The sequence below is a fragment of the Phyllostomus discolor genome, chromosome 2 (assembly GCF_004126475.2).
Source record: "Phyllostomus discolor isolate MPI-MPIP mPhyDis1 chromosome 2, mPhyDis1.pri.v3, whole genome shotgun sequence".
NCBI lineage: Eukaryota > Metazoa > Chordata > Mammalia > Chiroptera > Phyllostomidae > Phyllostomus > Phyllostomus discolor.
Genome location: NC_040904.2, coordinates 154,669,810 through 154,688,125, shown reverse-complemented (window position 1 = coordinate 154,688,125; position 18,316 = coordinate 154,669,810). Strand labels below are relative to the sequence as shown.

The 18,316-nt window shown below is 39.1% G+C and overlaps 1 protein-coding gene across 1 annotated transcript in view; it reads right to left on the bottom strand.

The window, feature by feature from the left end:
* GNS (glucosamine (N-acetyl)-6-sulfatase) overlaps window positions 1-18,316 on the bottom strand; it is a 46,158-nt gene that overhangs the window by 26,030 nt on the left and 1,812 nt on the right. Inside the window, exons 2-9 of the mRNA XM_028532413.2 lie at window positions 14,579-14,638; window positions 11,412-11,618; window positions 9,376-9,441; window positions 8,852-8,950; window positions 7,230-7,397; window positions 5,566-5,648; window positions 3,941-4,059; window positions 2,724-2,827 (exon numbers count right to left, since the gene is read on the bottom strand). Of these exons, the coding sequence (XP_028388214.1) occupies window positions 2,724-2,827; window positions 3,941-4,059; window positions 5,566-5,648; window positions 7,230-7,397; window positions 8,852-8,950; window positions 9,376-9,441; window positions 11,412-11,618; window positions 14,579-14,638 (906 nt within the window). The remainder of the gene's footprint in view (window positions 1-2,723; window positions 2,828-3,940; window positions 4,060-5,565; window positions 5,649-7,229; window positions 7,398-8,851; window positions 8,951-9,375; window positions 9,442-11,411; window positions 11,619-14,578; window positions 14,639-18,316) is intronic.

Genomic DNA, 18,316 nt, shown 5'->3' with positions numbered 1-18,316 from the left:
AAAGAAGGCTATACAAAGTGAAATAAAGGAAAATATATAGCGAATGAAAAGTAAATGGAAGGAAACCAAGACTCAAACCCATGATTTGGACTAGAAGGAAGAACTAAACATCCAAATGGAACAGAATGAAGAAACAAGAATTCAAAAATACGAGGAGAGGCTAAGGAACCTCTGGGACAACTTCAAACACTCCAACATCTGAATCACAGGAATGCCAGAAGGAGAAGAGGAAGAGCAAGAAATGGAAAATTTATTTGAAAAAATAATAAAGAACTTTCCCAATCTGGTGAAGGAACTAGACTTCTAGGAGGTCCAGGAAGCTCAGACAGTCCCAAAGAAGCTGGACCCAAGGAGTAACACACCAAGGCACATCATAATTACATTACCCAAGACCCTTAAATTTGACCCATAATTACATTACCCATTACCCTTAAAGATAAAGAGAATCTTAAAAGCAGCAAGATAAAAGGAGACAGTCACCTACAAAGGAGTTCCCATTAGACTTTCAGCTGATTTCTCAAAAGAAACCTTGCAGGCAAGAAGGGGCTGGAAAGAAGTATTTGAAGTCATGAAAGGTAAGGAACTACATCCCAGATTGCTCTATCCAGCAAAGCTTTCATTTAGAATGAAAAGGCAGATAAGGTGCTTCCCAGACAAGGTCAAGTTAAAGGAATCATCATCACCCAGCCCTTATATGAAGTGTTAAAGGGACTTATCTAAGAAAAAGAAGATAAAAAGTATGAACAGTAAAATGACAACAAACTCACAGCTATTAATGACTGAACCTAAAAAAACAAACAAACTAAGCAAACAACTAGAACAGGAACAGAATCATAAATACAGAGATCACATGGAGGGTTATCAGTAGGGTAGGGGGAGAAAGGGGGAAAAGGTACAGAGAATAAGTAGCATAAATGGTAGGTACAAAATAGACAGGGAGAGGTTAAAAATAGTGTGGGAAATGGAGAAGCCAAAGATCATATGTACGACCCATGGACATGAACAAAGGTGGGAGAATGATGGTTGGTGAGGGGTATAGGGTGGAGGGGAATATTAAGGTGAGAAAAAATGGGACAACTGTAATAGCATAGTCAATGAAATATATTTTTTTTAAAAAAGGAAAGAAGGAAAAGGAGCTCAAATTAAAAAAGAAAAAGAAAAGGGACCCTAATGCACTTGGTGGGAATGCAGACTTGTGCAGCCACTATGGAAAACAGTACGGATATTCTTCAAAAAATGAAAAAACAGAACTACCATCATGACCCAGCAATCCCACTTCTGGGTATTTATTCAAAGAAACTGAAACACCAGCTTGAAATTAGGGTTCATTGCAACCTTACTTAAAATAGCCAAGACATGAAAGCAACCTAGGTGTCTAATGACAGACAAATAAAGAATATGTGGTACACATGTATAATGGGGTATTACCCATAAAAATGAATGAAATATTGTCATTTGCAACAACATGAATGGACCTAGAGGATAGTATGTTAAAATAAGTAAAATAAATCAGACAAATATTGCATGATTTTACATGTTTGTGGAATCTAAGATACAAAATATATGAACCAAAAAAAAAAGGTAAAGACAAAAGAAACAAACTCAGATACAGAGAACAAACCGATGTAGCCAGGTGGGAGGCTGGTGAGGGGAAAAGTATTATGAATAGAAACTGCTATAGTTATAAAATTAGTCACAGGTATATGAAGTACAGAATAGGCAACACAGTCAATAATATTGTAATAACTATGTATGTGGTGCAACCACTGTGGAAAACAATATGGATACCTCAAAAAATTAAAAATGGATCTGTCTTTTGATCCTGTGATCTCACTTCTGGGAATATATCCAAAGGAATCCAAAACACCAATTTGAAAGAACATAAGCACTCCTATAGTCATTGCATCATTATTCACAGTCACCAAGATATGGAAGCAGCCCAGGTGTCCATCAGTAGATGAGTGGGTAAAACAGCTATGGGACATTTACACAATCGAATGCTACTCAGCCATGAAAAAGAAGAAAATTTTACCTTTATGATAGTATGGAAGGACACGGATAACATTATGCTAAGTGAAATAAGCCAGTCAGAGAAAGACAAATACCATATGATTTCACATATATGTGGAAGCTAATGAACAAACTGAATTAACAAGCAAAACAGAGACAAACTCACAGATAGAGAGCAGATGACAGCTAAAGGTGGGGGAGGTGCGGGGATGGAGGGATTGAGCAAAAAGGAAAAAGGACTCACGGACAACAGTGTGGTCACTGCAGGGAGGAGGGGGCACGAGGGGGTTAAATGGTAATGAAAAAATTATAATGAAGAATTAAAAAAAACAACCAAATATGTATGGTGCCAGATGGGGACTAGATTTATCTCATGGTGATCGCTTCATGAAGTATATAAATGTCCAGTCACTATTGAATGCCTGAAACTAATATATATTATACACTAAATAAATTAAAGGCAAAGGTTATTCATGCTAATAGTTTATGTATGTCTGTATTTGGAGGGGGGATACAATTAATAGGGTATGGTCAGGAATTAAAAAAAAAAAGTGTCACTGTTTCCAAGGCTTATACACACACTTACAATCTTAAGCCAATCGGCCCTCATCCTCACAGGAAAAGAAATCTAATCAGCCTCCTCTAAGGAGGGACAGCCTTCATTTCTCATGCAGGTGCTACCTATAAAGAGCATCATCTTGTCAGGCACCTACCTTGCTTGTCTGATTCGGTTTGATCCCAGGCCCTCGAACCAACAGTGGAACTTTGATATCGAACTCGTACAGCTGCCTTTTGTCTATTGGCAAAGAAAACTGTCCTGAAAACAAAATGCACAGGGTGAAGATGGAGCCCACATGAAGTGTCACGCATATCTTCATTCATTTAATCAACAGCAAAACCAGAATGACTTTGTACCACTAATTATGGTGTTTAAACAAATTTGACTGGGTCTCATTACTACAAGGCAAATTTAGTAAACTCCTAGGGGGACTCTCTGGTCTATGATGGGACAATTCAGCCAAGAGAATGACAGGTAAGTACTGAAACAGAGATACATAATTTATGTATGATACTCAACCTGATCATAATTGAATGAGGTTATTCTGAAAAAAATGCTAAATAAAGGGACAAAAACATTTATCCTGCTTTTCCTGAATAAACTGAATTTCAAGAAAACCAAACAGTTGACGAGGGAAAGTTCTTCCAGCTAATAAATGCAAAAGGACAGAGACATGAAGTCAATATTGACTGACTGATCTGAGGGAATAATGCACTTAAGCATCAATGGAAGCTTTAGCCACAAAAGGTTCACAAGACAGGCTCAGATTGAAACCACATGGGCCATCAATCAATACTAGTATCCCTAAATTGGGGCAACCAGACACCACGGGCATCGGGAAATGATGCAACATGAAGTACACAGAAGGATCACCAAGAAAGCATCCTTGTTGAAATGTGAATTTCTCTTAAGACTCTAGATGTGACTACCAATCTATAGGAAAAGCTGAGTATAAATAAACAAGTAAAGCCAACATGAAACAGCAATTAGCCAAAGCCAAAACATGAGATATTCTAAAGGACAAAAGGTCAGTTTTTCCAGTAAGTCAGTGGCAACAACAGCTTTATGAAACATAAAAACTAGACGTAGCATGTGGACTTTGTCTACATCCTGATACATAATAAACTAATCAGATGCACAATCAAGTGTGGAATCACAATTTCTGGAGTCTCTTCAAAACCTTCTAGCTAAAAAAGAAAAACATGGGAAGGTAGGAAGAATTCTAAAGACTGGCCACATGCAACTGAAAAAACCCTCCTTCTGGCTTCTCAACTGCCATAAAAGGACCAGAGCTCCCTGCCAGTGCTATTGGTTGGGTGAAAAAGGAGAGGCACCTCACAAGGTCACAGGACACCTAAGCATGCCCCTTACCTGTGTGATAGCCATTATCAGAGGTATAAAAGATGTAAGTGTTGTTGAGCTCCCCATTGAACTCCAATCTCTTGACCAGTTTCTCCACAAGGTCATCAACTGAGAGTAGAGTTTGCCACCTGGATGGGAACAGAGGGTGGCAATGGGACCTCAGAGACAAAGACTCAGGGTAACCTGCAAAACCTCAAAACCATTCTCCCCCAAATGGGAGAAATTTAATTTTAGAACACTTAGCTCAGATCAAATTTAACTGTTTCCAAATGAATGAGCTATTTTTTAAAAAGATTGTACTGATTTATTTAGTTTTAAAGAGCGGAAGGGAGGGAGAGAGGGAGAGAAATATCAATGTGTGGTTTTCCCTCACACCCTCCCTACTGGGGACCTGGCCTGAAACCCAGGCATGTGCCCTGACTGGGAATCAAACCAGTGACCCTTTGGTTTGCAGTCTGGTGCTCAATCCACTGAGCCACATCAGCCAGGGCTGAATGAGGCTTTTTATAACCAGTTAGCTTTATTATTTATTATCACTGGTGATGAGAGTAGAGACAACTAGAAGGGCAAGCTGTCAATTCAGCACTGATTACCACAGAGTAATTTAAACAGAACTGTGCCGTAACAGTGGTTATGATTTAAACTATGGGTTGGCAAACTACAGCAACTAACCAAATCTTGCCACTCTTTGTTTTTTTGTTTGTTTTTATATTGTGGTAAAACACAAATAACATAAAATTTACCATCTTAAAAATTTTTAAGTGTATAAGTCAGTAATATTAAGTATATTCATATAGTGAAACAGATTTCCAGAACTTTTTTCAGCTTAACGACCTTGAAACGACCCACTAAACCACTGTCTATTTTTATACACACATAAAGTTTTATTGGAACACAACCATGCTCACGCACTCACATACTGTCTATGGCTGCTTTTGTACTTCAACAGCAGAGCTGAGCAGCTGCGATGGAGACCATGTGGTCTGCAACCCTGTAATATTTACTATCTGGCCCTTTACAGAAAAAAGTTGCCAACCCCTTCCTAAACTATATACACTTTAAATAATGGATTTTTAAAAAAACGGACTTAAAAGAATTTCCTGAAAATTCCAGACAGCAAAGGTAAATAAATATTTTGCTCTAGTCTAAGCCTTTGGGTCTTATGCAAATGTTGGGTGATTGATCTCTAACAAACTGACCTTTTCTTTAGATATAGGAAACTTAAAAAAAAAAAAAAAAAATCCGGGGGTGGAGATGGGAGAGAGGTGGGGAGGACTGGGGGAGTGGGTTGGGATGGGGGTAAAGGGCAAATAACTGTACTTGAACAACAATTAAAAGAAAAAAAAGAAAAAACCCAATGGCTTCAATTTGCAATGTTTTAACAAGTCATAAAAATGGATTAATCAGTCCTGGGATCCAAAAGTCATCTAACACACCCAAATGTAAAGGAATCTTTGGCTGTTTCTAAGGCAAGAGACTGCCACCCGACCCCCTCAAAAAAAAAAAATCTCTCCCATCAACTTGTTTCCCTCTGATTTTGCCTCAATGATAACTATGTGGTACAGTTCCCTGTTCATAGGCTGATCTGTAGGGTCCTCAAAGACCACCCAGTTTGAGAAAGTAGCAGCTCTTACCTTTTTCTAAATGCATTATCTAAGAACTGTATTGAAGAATTAGTCATTGGGGTCTTGGCTTGCCTAATTAACCAGTGCTTGTTCTAAAATTAAAAGAAAAATAATGTTACCACCAAGTCACCCAAATAAACTGCTTTAGTAAATAATAGAAGGGATCATTTTATACTTCAGTAAAGAGGAACTGGAATCTATTTAAGCAACTTCAGACTTACCCTCCTCTCCATTTCCCTCCCCTGTGTTCTTAAAAAACAACTTCCCGTAGATTATCATGCATTGTTTACATTCTTCCTACCATTTTCTGAATGGCACTGAGCTCCTTTGTCAGTAGCATTAATGAGAGATGTAGACAAAGATATTGGGGAACTACTGGCTAAAAGGAGTTTAAACTTATAACTCTGAGTCTATGCTTTGGGTCTACTACCCAACCTACAAAAGGGTAAACATTAACTTTACCTTCTTTCAAGCTTTGCCTAATATGTCAACATTTCATTATTCTCAATTTTCTTACCCAAGATATCAATCATCTTAAACTGTTGGAAAAACCCCATCATAGCAATTTCCTAAATGTCACATCCAAATCTGGAGGGTTTTTTTCATTTAAATAAAAAAATCAGTTTTAAAAAAACAAAAACATTCCCATCCGCCATTAACTATCTTCTTTCTCCTTGTTCTTAAAACCCTAAGCTGCTATCTTCCAAACTCTGGTCCTCAAAGTGGTCTTCAGTTAGTGTTGGAGAAATGCTATACAGCACGTTGTCCTGTTGGATATTCACATGAGAACATGAATAACTGAGAAATCCTGTCAGCGGAGTGGCTTGTTTAACCTAAAGTTTCTGCACTTACTTGATCAGGGGAACTCCTATCAAATTTTTTTTTTTTGGAACACAGTTTGAGAATGGCCCTCTAGTTTAAAACTCAGCTCACTCAGTTTTAAAATCATTCTTCACATACTTACAACATTCCAGGCAACACACTACATGTTCCTATGTACTTTAATCCATACAGTAGCTGCATGAAAACTGGATGTTACTGTCTTGCTCACTGTGGGTCACTAAGCTGGAAGGTGGGAACGCTCAGTCAACCCCAAGAGTCACTCTTTCCACCACCTCACAAGCAATAAAGATTTTTGGGTAACAGACTGGAGGCCTTCTGCATTTGAACTAGTGAACTGCCAATCCCCTGTGCCAGGGGACGGATAAGTGACTAACATAAATATTTAGGTTGTGGCCCTTAATTATGGTATACTCCCTGCTCTGGCTCTTTGCTTAACTTCCCTTCCCAATCATATTGCACTGCATCACTCCTCTTCTTCCTGTGCCTCAGGCCTGGTGAAGCCTACCCAGAGGAGGCTGCCAAAGGCCCGGCCCAGCCCCAAACAACATGTCTCAGCCACTGTCAAGAAGAAGTTTTCATCAGGACAGCCTGTAGTCAAGAAAGATGCCATCTCTTTAATATTCCCTCTGGATTCTCTAGCTGTTCACTGGATGAGTGGTAAGAACCTTATCTGTATTCCTGCAGCCAGTTTATACTATCTATCCTACTAGAGATAGGTGTAATTACCTTTAAAAGTTATGGAAAGAAAACCCACTACATAGCTCAAAGGCTCTGTGACAAGTATATTGTACATATTGAGTATGGCTAAATCCAAGGGTTAGAGAAGCTACCGTTCCATGGATGTTGAAGTTCTTGTTCCTTGGTGCAAAGACGTTCTGGAAGGTCTGCTGGTACTGAGGTGCGGCTGTCCAAGGTGAGTGAGGCGCTGGAGTGGAGATCATCATGAAGAACGGTTCAGAGTTGGACTTGTAGTCCAGGAAGTCCAAGGAGACATTAGCCTGACATATACAAAGATGTGTCATGTCCTACGCTACCCAACAGTTGAGGACTTGATAGATACATGTTCTCTGATGAACAGAAGGGACAGGGTCATACTAGCTTTGAACAAATCTCAGCACACAATGTACGTCATAGTCAAATGACAAGCATGCTGTTGGAATAAGTATTCGGCTTTTAGACAATAGTTAAAATAAAAAACTGGAAAGCACACTGGTGTAAGAAGTAATTAAGATGATGATTTCACAGGATCAAAAAACTGTTAGGCCTCCCACTGGAAAGAAATAATAATTTGGCCATTTTACTATTAACTTACATTAATGCAATTCAGAGTATATACATCTTGATGCCTTAAAGAATATAAAAATAGAGTCAATCTAATTCACAATAGTGGGAAAGGTGGATTAAATTACCTTAATCTCACAAAAATATGTAGAGAGCAGGTATCATAAGTTATGGCCAAATAAATCACAACAGGTCTTTAACTGATACGGATTTACACTTGCCATTGGCTTATTTGGAGATGAAATAGGAAAATGAAAGCATCCCACATACATATTACGTATTTAATTGTTCTAGTTGATTTATATCTTCATTTATTCCCAACATTAAACTCCAAGGGAACTGACTGCATCAGTGTGCTGTCACCACCCTGCCCACCCATTTCCTTCGGCCTTTGGGAGGCCTGTGGCACCACAACATGCCCGGCACACTCTCCCCAGCGGCCCCAACTCTGCACCCCTCCTGTCTGCGGCCTCTCCCCCGACCTGGATGGCTCTCACCCTCTTCAGGGTTGCTTAAATGTTAGCTAAGTGATCCCCACACCTGGCTTCGGTTCTCTAACTGATTATCATCTAACAAGGTAGTAAGTAAAGGTGTACACACACACACACACACACACGCATAAATAAAATATGCCACTAAAAAGTTACCTTTCACAGAATCAAGGCCTGTGCCCCATTTAGGGTCGAGCACCCACTACAGTGAGTGCTGAAACATTTGGTGAGGGAATGCTCCAGGGAGGGCTGTCATGAGAAACACCATAGACAGGGAAGTCCCAAATTCATCCCATTTTGTCATTTTTTATATATAAATACACAATACTGAAGAACTCCATACCCTGGTCACCCTCACCCTCATGATGAAGCTGCTATCTTGTAGCTTGTGAGAAAAACTGGGGTCAAGAGTAGGAACCTTACAAAGCAAAACCTCTTCAAGTGGTCTCTGTAGTCTCAGAGATAGCTTTTGAAAAAGGGATTTGTTGCTGGAATTTCAAGAACATTATCTGAGCCTGGCTTATATACAAAAAACACTCTGAGTTTTTAATCAGTTGGAAATAGTCTTTGACAGATTGAGTTTTATTCAATCAGCACGAACAAATACAACTAAAAGTTTTCTCAGCAAAGTCTTTAATCAAATGTGAGCCATACCTGCAAGGACAGTGTCAGTAACTCACCAAAACATCTGTCAGGTAGTCCATACTGTAGTTTTCACCATGCTTTCGAGCCTTCCCATTGATAGAGAGAGTATAATTATAGTATTTAGAATTCTTTTCCTATTACAGAGAGGAAAATAAAATTTATTACGACATCAGCAAACAAAATGAAAGTCGAAAACCATGCTAGGCTAACCTATACTCTGTTTAAATAGTGATAAGACATTAAAAAAGGTAATTACTCAAGTTACATTGAATTGGATTTTTTGACTGGGGTTTTAATGAATTCCTAGCATAGTTTCAATAACATATGCTACTTAAACAAACAAAAAAAACAACAGGAGTGGATCAGGTAGAACAGCAAAATATGTTGCTAAACCCCCACAAAGGAATTACTCACAAATCAAAAGAATTTCCTTCAAGGAGATAAAAACAGTCGATCATAAAAGCAAACCAAGTTAGTCGACATCAGAGCCTAATCATAACGTAAACATATTTTGCACCTGTGGGGCTATGTGTAAGTGTCACTGAGTTCAACCACTCACCAAGGCATACCAGTAACTCCATCCCAGGGGAACATGCTCCAACCCACCGGCATCTGGGGCTCCGTACTGAAAAGCAAGACAAGCAGGGCATCAGAAGTCCTTAGACATGACGAGGCCACAAAGAAACCGTTACTTGAAGAATCTTGCATATCAGTCCCTTAAACGTGGCAGGTGCTAGCTTCTTCCAAACACATAAACCAGCAAAAAATTAAAAATGCTATAATCCTAGTAGCTTCTGAAGCAGGAGTTGACAAACTATGGGCCAAATCTAGCCTACCAACTATTTTGTATGGCCACCAGGCTAAGAATTTTTTCCCCAACAATTAAAAAAATATAAAGACCAATCAAAAGAATATTTTGTGACATGTGACAGCTACATGAAATTGAAATTTCAGGGATGATAAAGCTTTACTGGAACACAGCCACACTCATTAGTTTGCATAACGTCTAGGGCTGCTCTCATGCTACAATGGTAGAGCTGAACACTCACAACAGAGACATACGGCTTACGAAGCCTCAACTATTCACCTCTGGCCCTTCACAGAAAAAACCGCATGGCTGAGGCCACAGGGCTAATTGGCTGAGCTACTGGTGGCCTAGGCAGGGGTGTCAAACTGGGGGCCACGCCAGCCTCACAGTTGCCTTTGAAGGACCGAATGTGATTTTAGGACTGTCTAAATGTAACTACTCCTGAACAGTTAAGAGAGAGCTCAGCGCTGTCGCTGGGCAGAAACAAGGTGCCGCCGGATAAAACAAGGTGGAGGGCCGGATCCCGCCCACAGGCCTTGTGTTTGCCCCCTGTGGCTTAGACTGAATAGTCCGACTGACCCTGTGACTAACGACAGGGGAAATAATGTAATTATGAGCTACTAGCCTATAATTTCAGTTGTCCTGCTGATGAAATCATCAGCAGGACAACTCAATTTTGGAGCTCAATTTTGGAGCTCAATTTTTCTGATGAGACGAGTCAGTGAAGAGACCACAGAATCATCCCATTCTATTTCAACAAAGTTTAATACTGCCCATTTAAGGCGGAATTTAATCCCTCAGAACTAAATCTTTGCCAATTTAAAGAATTTCTCCTAATTTTATACACACATTAGATGATCTTTAATATGCAAAGTAGTGTAAGTTCTCTTCATGACCCACAGCCTTAACCTAAGAACCTAGTACTAGTACTAATTTCTCATGATTCTTTTCAAATTGAGTCATCGTCCTTCAAACCCACACAGCTGAAAATTCCCCTAATTATTGTGGGAAGGGGGAGAAGTAAAAGAAACTTTAGATCGGATATTAAGATTTCTAGCAAACACAGAGAAAATAGGTAAGAAAATGTACTTCTCTTTGTCCTGAACGCCCAATTTTATTGTAAGAGATAACCCCAAACACTCTCAAATATACTATTTCCTGAAAGCTAGACCTCTGACTAAAAGCTAAGGCCAGTGTGGTGGGTGTGAGGCCAGGAAATGTCACCTTGGCAGGTCATGATGAGACATCTCCCCACAAGGGCCCAAGAGGCCCAGCACATGCACCACTCAGCCACCTGCCAGTGGCCTGACTATCCCCAGCTCCAGGTGCTTTCTCTTTACCACTGATCTGTCCACATTTTGTTCCCACTTTTCAGGTTAGGAAACAGATTAAGCACAAGCTGTTGTAATTCAGGAAAGATACTAAGAGGAAAATATTCTTCATTGTGACCCCAGGAAAGGGGAATTGGAAACGAAGAGAACATGACATCCACATGATGAGCAGAAGTGAGTTAAAAGGGGAAGACGCCTCACAGAGCAGTAGTCCTGGGGTGACTTTTCAACAAATGCTCCTGAGACTATCTAAGAGAAAAAAAACCCCTCAATACACATGATGTAAATATGTTCATGTACATTCCTATTTACAGGTTAGGATAAAACACTTGCCAAAAATCCCTTAATGCAACTTGAATGGATACTTATCAAAAAGCAATTAACGTGAATTATATTAATTCACATTTAAAAAGCTGTTGTTTTTTTTAAAAGGAATAATGAGATCATTCAACATACCTCATTTAAGTATTTCCCCGCAAAAAAGGTTTGATAACCACACATTGATCTGAGAATTGCTGGGAAAGTATTCGGTTCTTGGATCTTCTGCCAAGACTTACTACTGCAGTTTCCCTCCAAAGTGTTGTTAACAACGTGATGATTATGTGGATACTTCCCTGTCAGGATACTGGCACGGCTCGGGCAGCAAAGAGCACTTGGCACATACTATAAAGGAGACAGAAGCAAAAGAGACAAAGTTACACAAGAACGATAGATTTCTCATAGTTTCTAAAGAGAGTAAAGAAAGCTGCTCAATAGTACTCTAACTTCAAATTTCTAGTTTCCCATGGAATATTTTCTTTATGCATGACACACTTTCGAGCTGCTTTAAGTAACACAGTGGAGACAGTAAAGCAGATTAAACAAATCAAGAGAAGAGATTTGCTTTCAGCTGGTTTCTTTCTACAGGGTAACATGTTATTCTAACCTTACCTCAAAGAATTACTTACATGCAAGGAGCACAGCATGTGGTGGGAGCTAGGTCTTAACCAAAGATAAATACTACTTGAATCTAATTTAGCTGAGAAGTAGAGCCTCATTTTCAGGCTGATCTGTAGCTTTATATAATTCCTGTATCACTTTATACATAGAACACAGATTTTTTTCTACTTAATTATGTTTCTATTACCTATTGTCACCCATAGACTTACCCCTTTCTACCCAATAATATTTGTGTCACTTTTAATACATATCACCAAGGCATTTTTTAGAAGGGTAATACAACACTAGCTTGTACTTGCACACCATCAGGGAAGGCTCGTTTGAGCACACCTCTGCATATCATCCCTTGTAAATACTTAGTATGTATTTGGCTTTTCATATTGGATTTGGCACTTTAAAACACTGATGAGGATGACCATTCTCCATATGCACACTGACCAATTGTGTTTATGTGAATATGTGTTCATGTGCTTTGCACCTTTTTTCATCCTGGGTGATTGTTGGCCTCATTACATAAAATTTGAGTTAAGGAGGGATTCAATCATGTTGCAATACTTCCCATTTTTTGTGTTTGCCTTTTAATTTTGTTAATGTTTGACTTTTGTTATTTTTACATTGGCAACTCTTTTAATTCTTTCCCTTTTTTGTTTCCTGACCTATTTTTTGGCCAATGCCACACTACTTGCTGTATCTTCATGTACATTTTAGTATCCTGCAGAGCAATTTCTTCCTCTAAAAAAAAAATCACCCTAATTGTTCTAACCTACTTATTATTCCAGATAACTTTGGAATCACTTAATGCAGCATAAAAAAATCTTATTGGGATTCTGATTAGAATAAACATTTTATAATCTTGTGTCTTCCCATAGAAAGTAATGTACATGTCTTCATAATAAGTATTTTTATTATAAAGTTCTGTAACTTTATTTATAAAGGTTTTAAACAACCATACTGGCCACCACCACCTATTCCTAGAGTATTTATTTCCTGCTATAAAATGGGATTTCCCTCTCCCTGCCAAGTATTTCTCCAAGTAGTTACGGGAAGAAAGTTTTTTAAAGAATTTTTTCATTTCTACCTTACTAAATTCTATTAAAAAGTTTTCCAACAATTCTCCTGCTTTCTAGGTAGAAAATCCAAACAAGTGGAAATAATAATTTTGTCTTTTCCCAGTAATTTTACCTCTTAATTCCAAAAGACTTATGCCAGTGACTAGACAGTTCAGAATAATGTTAAGTGAGAGGTATTATGTCTTTGTCTCATCCCTAACGGCAATGACCAAGTCTGTCACCTTAACCATAGGTGTGCTATTTGTTTGAAATATTCATCATAAGGATGTATTCTTCCAAAAGTTTAATAAATTACCAGGAAAGGATGCCAAAATTTCAGAAGATTTTCAAGCATCTATTGAAATAAACATATAATTGGCCTTCTTTCAACTACCCATTCCATATTGGTGGACAATATAACCACCACCAGGTCATACAGTCAGCCCTCTGTATCTGTGGGCTCTGCCACAGATTCGACCAACTGTGAACTGAAAATATTTGGGAAAGAAAAATGAAGTTGTTGCTGATGTAACCTGTGTAGTCAGATCTATGATGTGGCTGTATCTATACTGAACATGTGCAGACCTTTTTCTTGTTATTATTCCCTAAACAATACTGTGTAACTACGATTTACATACCATTTACACTATATTAAATATTAAAAGCAATCTAGAGATGACTTAAAGTATACAGGAATATGTGCACAGGTTACATGCAAATTACTATACCATTTCATTTAAATGACCTGAGCACCCATGGATTTGGTATCTGAGGGGTAGGGGTGGTGGGGTGGCCCTGGAACCAATCCCTCAACAGATATCAAGGGATAATTCTACTTACTGTAAGTCAGGCACCAACAGAAGTGCTTGTTTTACATGTATCAATTCATTCAACCTCACAAAAACCTTGAGATACGTTTTAGTACCCCCATTTACAAATGTGGAAAACAAGGGCCAGAAAAGTTAATAACTTGCCCAAGGTCACACAACTAGGAAAGAGCAGAGAGCATTCAAAACCAGGCAATCTGGCTCCAGAGTCAGGGCTCTGAAGCACAGCACTGTGCTGCTGCTCAATGGATTTCTCGATATTAAGCTAGGACACCACTCCCTTGTGTGTGTACATGGTTCTTTAGCTTGTTAGTATTTTGAGTCTTTGGATCTATGTTCAAATACACACGTTTATGTTTTTTACACACACACACACACACACACACACACACACACACAGAGTTGCTGCTGGTTTGGTTTTGCTGCTATGACCTTTCTCAGGGTTGGCTATGAGGGTTAAATGGGCTCTGTCAAGCGGCCTGCAGGCTGTCACCACAGAATGCTTACACACCATGTATGTTATCTGTTTCTTACACTCCATCTTCACACCTCAAACAGTCAGGTCTGAAATAAAATTCTCTGAGCTGCAGATCAGACTGGCTTAGAAAATACCCGCAGCTGATCTTCAATTGGTGATATATAGTATTTCAATTAACTGACTTTATATCACATTATATAAAGTCCTTCCTTCACAGCAGGCATTTAACGAGGAAAAAAACCCCACAGAGGCTACCCAAAAGAAATTGTTTCTTCTCAGAACATACATACAATTAAAGTCTAACAAAATTGAATGAGCTTCAAAACTTACAGCGCTGGAGAAAGTCATCCCCATCTCTCCAATGAGAGCCTTGGTTTTCTTTAGTGGTGTCTGTAAGGTAAATAGTTATCTGTTAAACTGTTTGTTCCAATAAACTACAAAACACAACCCAAAATTCGTGGGGTTTTGCATCTTAACTCAACCTTTCATTCCCAACCAATCAGCTCCAGCTCACACTAAGAAACAGCCAAGACAGGGATTCTGGAATGAAACAAACGGGCTTAGTCAGCTCTTTCCCACGCAAAGGTTCAGCATTTCATAATGCTTGCAGGAAGGGTAAGTTCACAGCCAATGGCTTTATTTTACCAAGGCTGATGTGAATGTAATGGAATTGTGTGCCCTTGTCTCATTTGTCACCAGCCCCCTTATGAGATAGGGCAGAACTATCTCCATTAACTCATCTTTAGAAGCAGGATGTGGGAAGTCATATAACAGGCACCTTCTACCTTTTAAAATAGTTATAACACTTAGGTTCTGAAAGCCAGAGAGGCCCTGCAGCTCAGAGGCTAACTCAAACGCTAGATATTCAGTTGGTGGAGCCAAGCCCAGATGCAGACTTGCGACTATAAACTCATGGTCCTCTGCATGAGACAAATCACCACCTCCAGTAAGGACTTGAACCAGGTGGTAAACAGGCATACACAGAACCCTGTCAAGCAAATGACTAGTCAGAAATTACTTTGTTTATATCCTTGCTTTTTATCTTTTGTCCAAAATCTCAGACCCTGAATGGGGGGAAATGGGGACAACTGTAATTAAATTTTTAAAAAAATCTTAGACCCTGACAAGTACAGAGAATAATTAATATTAAATCCTAGAGTGAGGGGAAAAATGTGAAGCTGGTCATTCAAATATAAGTAAAAAGGAACATAAATTTGAATAACCTTTATTCAGCAACAAAAACCATCAAAAAAGGCTCATTTTAGTTGTATTATGAGAGTCAGTAAGCCCAAATTGAATGCAGCTTTAAGTGTATTTTGCTGTTTAATAATTCCTTAAAGATAATCCAAATATATCACTGTGTTAACAAGACCCTCATTTTCAACATTGTGTAAATGACTTTCCCCATTGTTTTACATAGTAGAAAACCTAAGGAAACCATAACCTCAAAAGGATGAGAAGGCTTAACTTATTCAAGAGGAACTTTGATAATTGCATGAGTAGGTGTATAACAGGTCCCCAGGAAATGCTAAAGATATATAAGGTCTGTGGTAACCTTCAGAAGCAATGTCACTAGCCATAATCTCTCATAACACATCACTGGGTGTTACCCTCAGGTACAGAACACTTGGCTGAATAAAACATTAGATGGACGAATCTGAGCTGTAATGAGGACATAGGGAAGAGAAATGAGAATGCAAAGTATAAGTGAGGAAAAGGAACATGTGAGTTGATTATATGGGACTTACTCATCTAATTGGTAAACATGCAGTTACTGAGGAATATCTGATTTATAGGGAGACTATACTGTATGATTATGAAATATTTGTTAAACACTTAACTTGTGCCAGGCACTCGTCTTGGCAATGGTGGACAAAAGACAGAAGGTCCCTGCTCTGATGATCTTTGTACTCTTGGGGACTTAAACTAACAGATAAACAATCATTTTGGGCAGTGAAAAGTGCTATGAAGAGGATAAACCAGGATGATGTGCTTACAGCTAGTGGGAGGAAAGGTGGAAAATACTTTGGATGGTAGGTCAAGAATGGCCTCTTTCAGGAGCTAACCAGTACTGAGAGTCCCATGATAAGGAGTCAGCCACACAAAGATCCAGGATAAGATGCTTACAGCAGTGCACAGCAAGTAGAAAGGATGCAACACAAGGAAAGAGGCACATGTGAGGGACGGAAAGGCAGCCAGCATGTCTGAAGCAGTGCAGTCACTGAAGTGGGAAACAGGATAAAACAAGGTCAGAGAGTTAGGCAGAAGCCAGAGGATGATGCAGGGCTGCACAGGAATTGAGAGTGTAGTGCAAGAGATTTATTTTAATAACCGTAATCATTAGACTACAAATAGTAGTACAAATGATAAGCATAAAATCTGTGCTTGGTCCAACAAGCCCCGATGAAGAGCCCACACTGCACTGAAGATGTGTATGTGTGTCCATGATAACTAACATCGATACCTTAAGATCTAAGCAAACCTGGTGGCTGGTGAGGTTAAAGCCATACAACATTCTCTACGAAGAGCCAATCTTGTACTTACAAAGCAAAATCCTTTCCATAAAAACCCTAGGGAGGAGTCATTTATTTCCCTAACTACCATGTACACCAGGGCTCAGAAATAAAGTTTTGACAATTCTGATAATTCTATAGCTAACTTTTCCCTTTTCAATGGAAAACCACTTTGCTTTAAGTGAAGCAAAGGCACGAAGTATTTACTCTTCCCCTACATTTCATTATGGCTCCTTCCTTCACATCCTTGAAATTTTGAAAAAGTGACCAAGTGTCACTTTTTCTAGAGTGAATAATTTTAAAAACAGCAACCTGTGAAGAACAGTATGGCCATCACACTATAAATCACATTCAAATGAAATCGAGAAATAAATAGAAAGGAACAGATCCCTGGAGGGGGCGGGGGGCTAAAAGCAAAGTCTCACAGATGATACCTGCAACAAATACAGTGAAATGTTAAAGACAATGCTACCACATAAAAGACTACTTCAGCCCTGGCTAGTGTGGCTCAGTGGTTTGAGTGCCCACCTGCAAACCAAAAGGTCGCTGGTTTGATTCCCAGTCAGGGCACATGCCTGGGTTGTGGGCAAGGTCCCTGGTTGAGGGCATGTGAGAGGCAACCAATCATGTTTCTCTTACACACTAACTAATGTTTCTTTCCCTCTTTTTCTCCCTCCCTTCCCCTCTAAAAATAAAGAAAATAAAATTGTTAAAAAAAACAGACTATTTCAAAGATGAAAGATTCCATGTTAAACCACAACCACACAAGTATTATAATCCTTTGCCCTGATTTAATCTGCGGGATTGACTACTATCTATTTTGCTAACTATGGTGGCAATTCACAATCTTTTGGGTGGTCAGAGACCTCTCTTCCCCCACAAAAATGAAGATGTAAAGTCTTCAAAGTATATACACAAAGTATTACAAAGTATTAAGAAGTTCCATGACCCACTGGTGCTCCTGAATATCACCTGAAGAACCTCTGATCTATGGTATAAGTAACTACGCTGATGTGGGTATGTGGAATGACATCTGTCAGTCCATATTATCACTGTGTTTTCGAACAGGAGAAAAGGCATGGGGCTCTGAGATCATAAGACACGAGGCTTGGTCTCTCCTTCACTATATGAACCCTGGCCAAGTTCCTCAACTCCCTCGAAATTTTAGCTTCCTCTTATTTAAGGTAAGGACAATACCCACAGCAGAGGACTCCTGTCATGACTGAAGCAGGAGTACAAAACACTTCACACTCTGGCTCCAAGCAGAATCTCAAATGCTGTTATTGTCTTAGGTCCTCCCCTTTAAGTCCTATTTGACAACTAGTCATAAAATATTCTGGAAAAGCCTATAAGAGAAGCCACAATTCTCCTGAGTTGGAGCACTAAATTCAACTTGTTCCCTCTATTCAATTTTGGCTCTTCTCTCTAGTATTAACTGACACCTATAAAAAAGAATCTGCTATGGTTTAAAGAAGCAAAGGGGATTAACACGTTAAGGGGAAGAAACCTCAAATACGTATACACAGACCACATCTGTGGTCTAAAAAAATTAAAT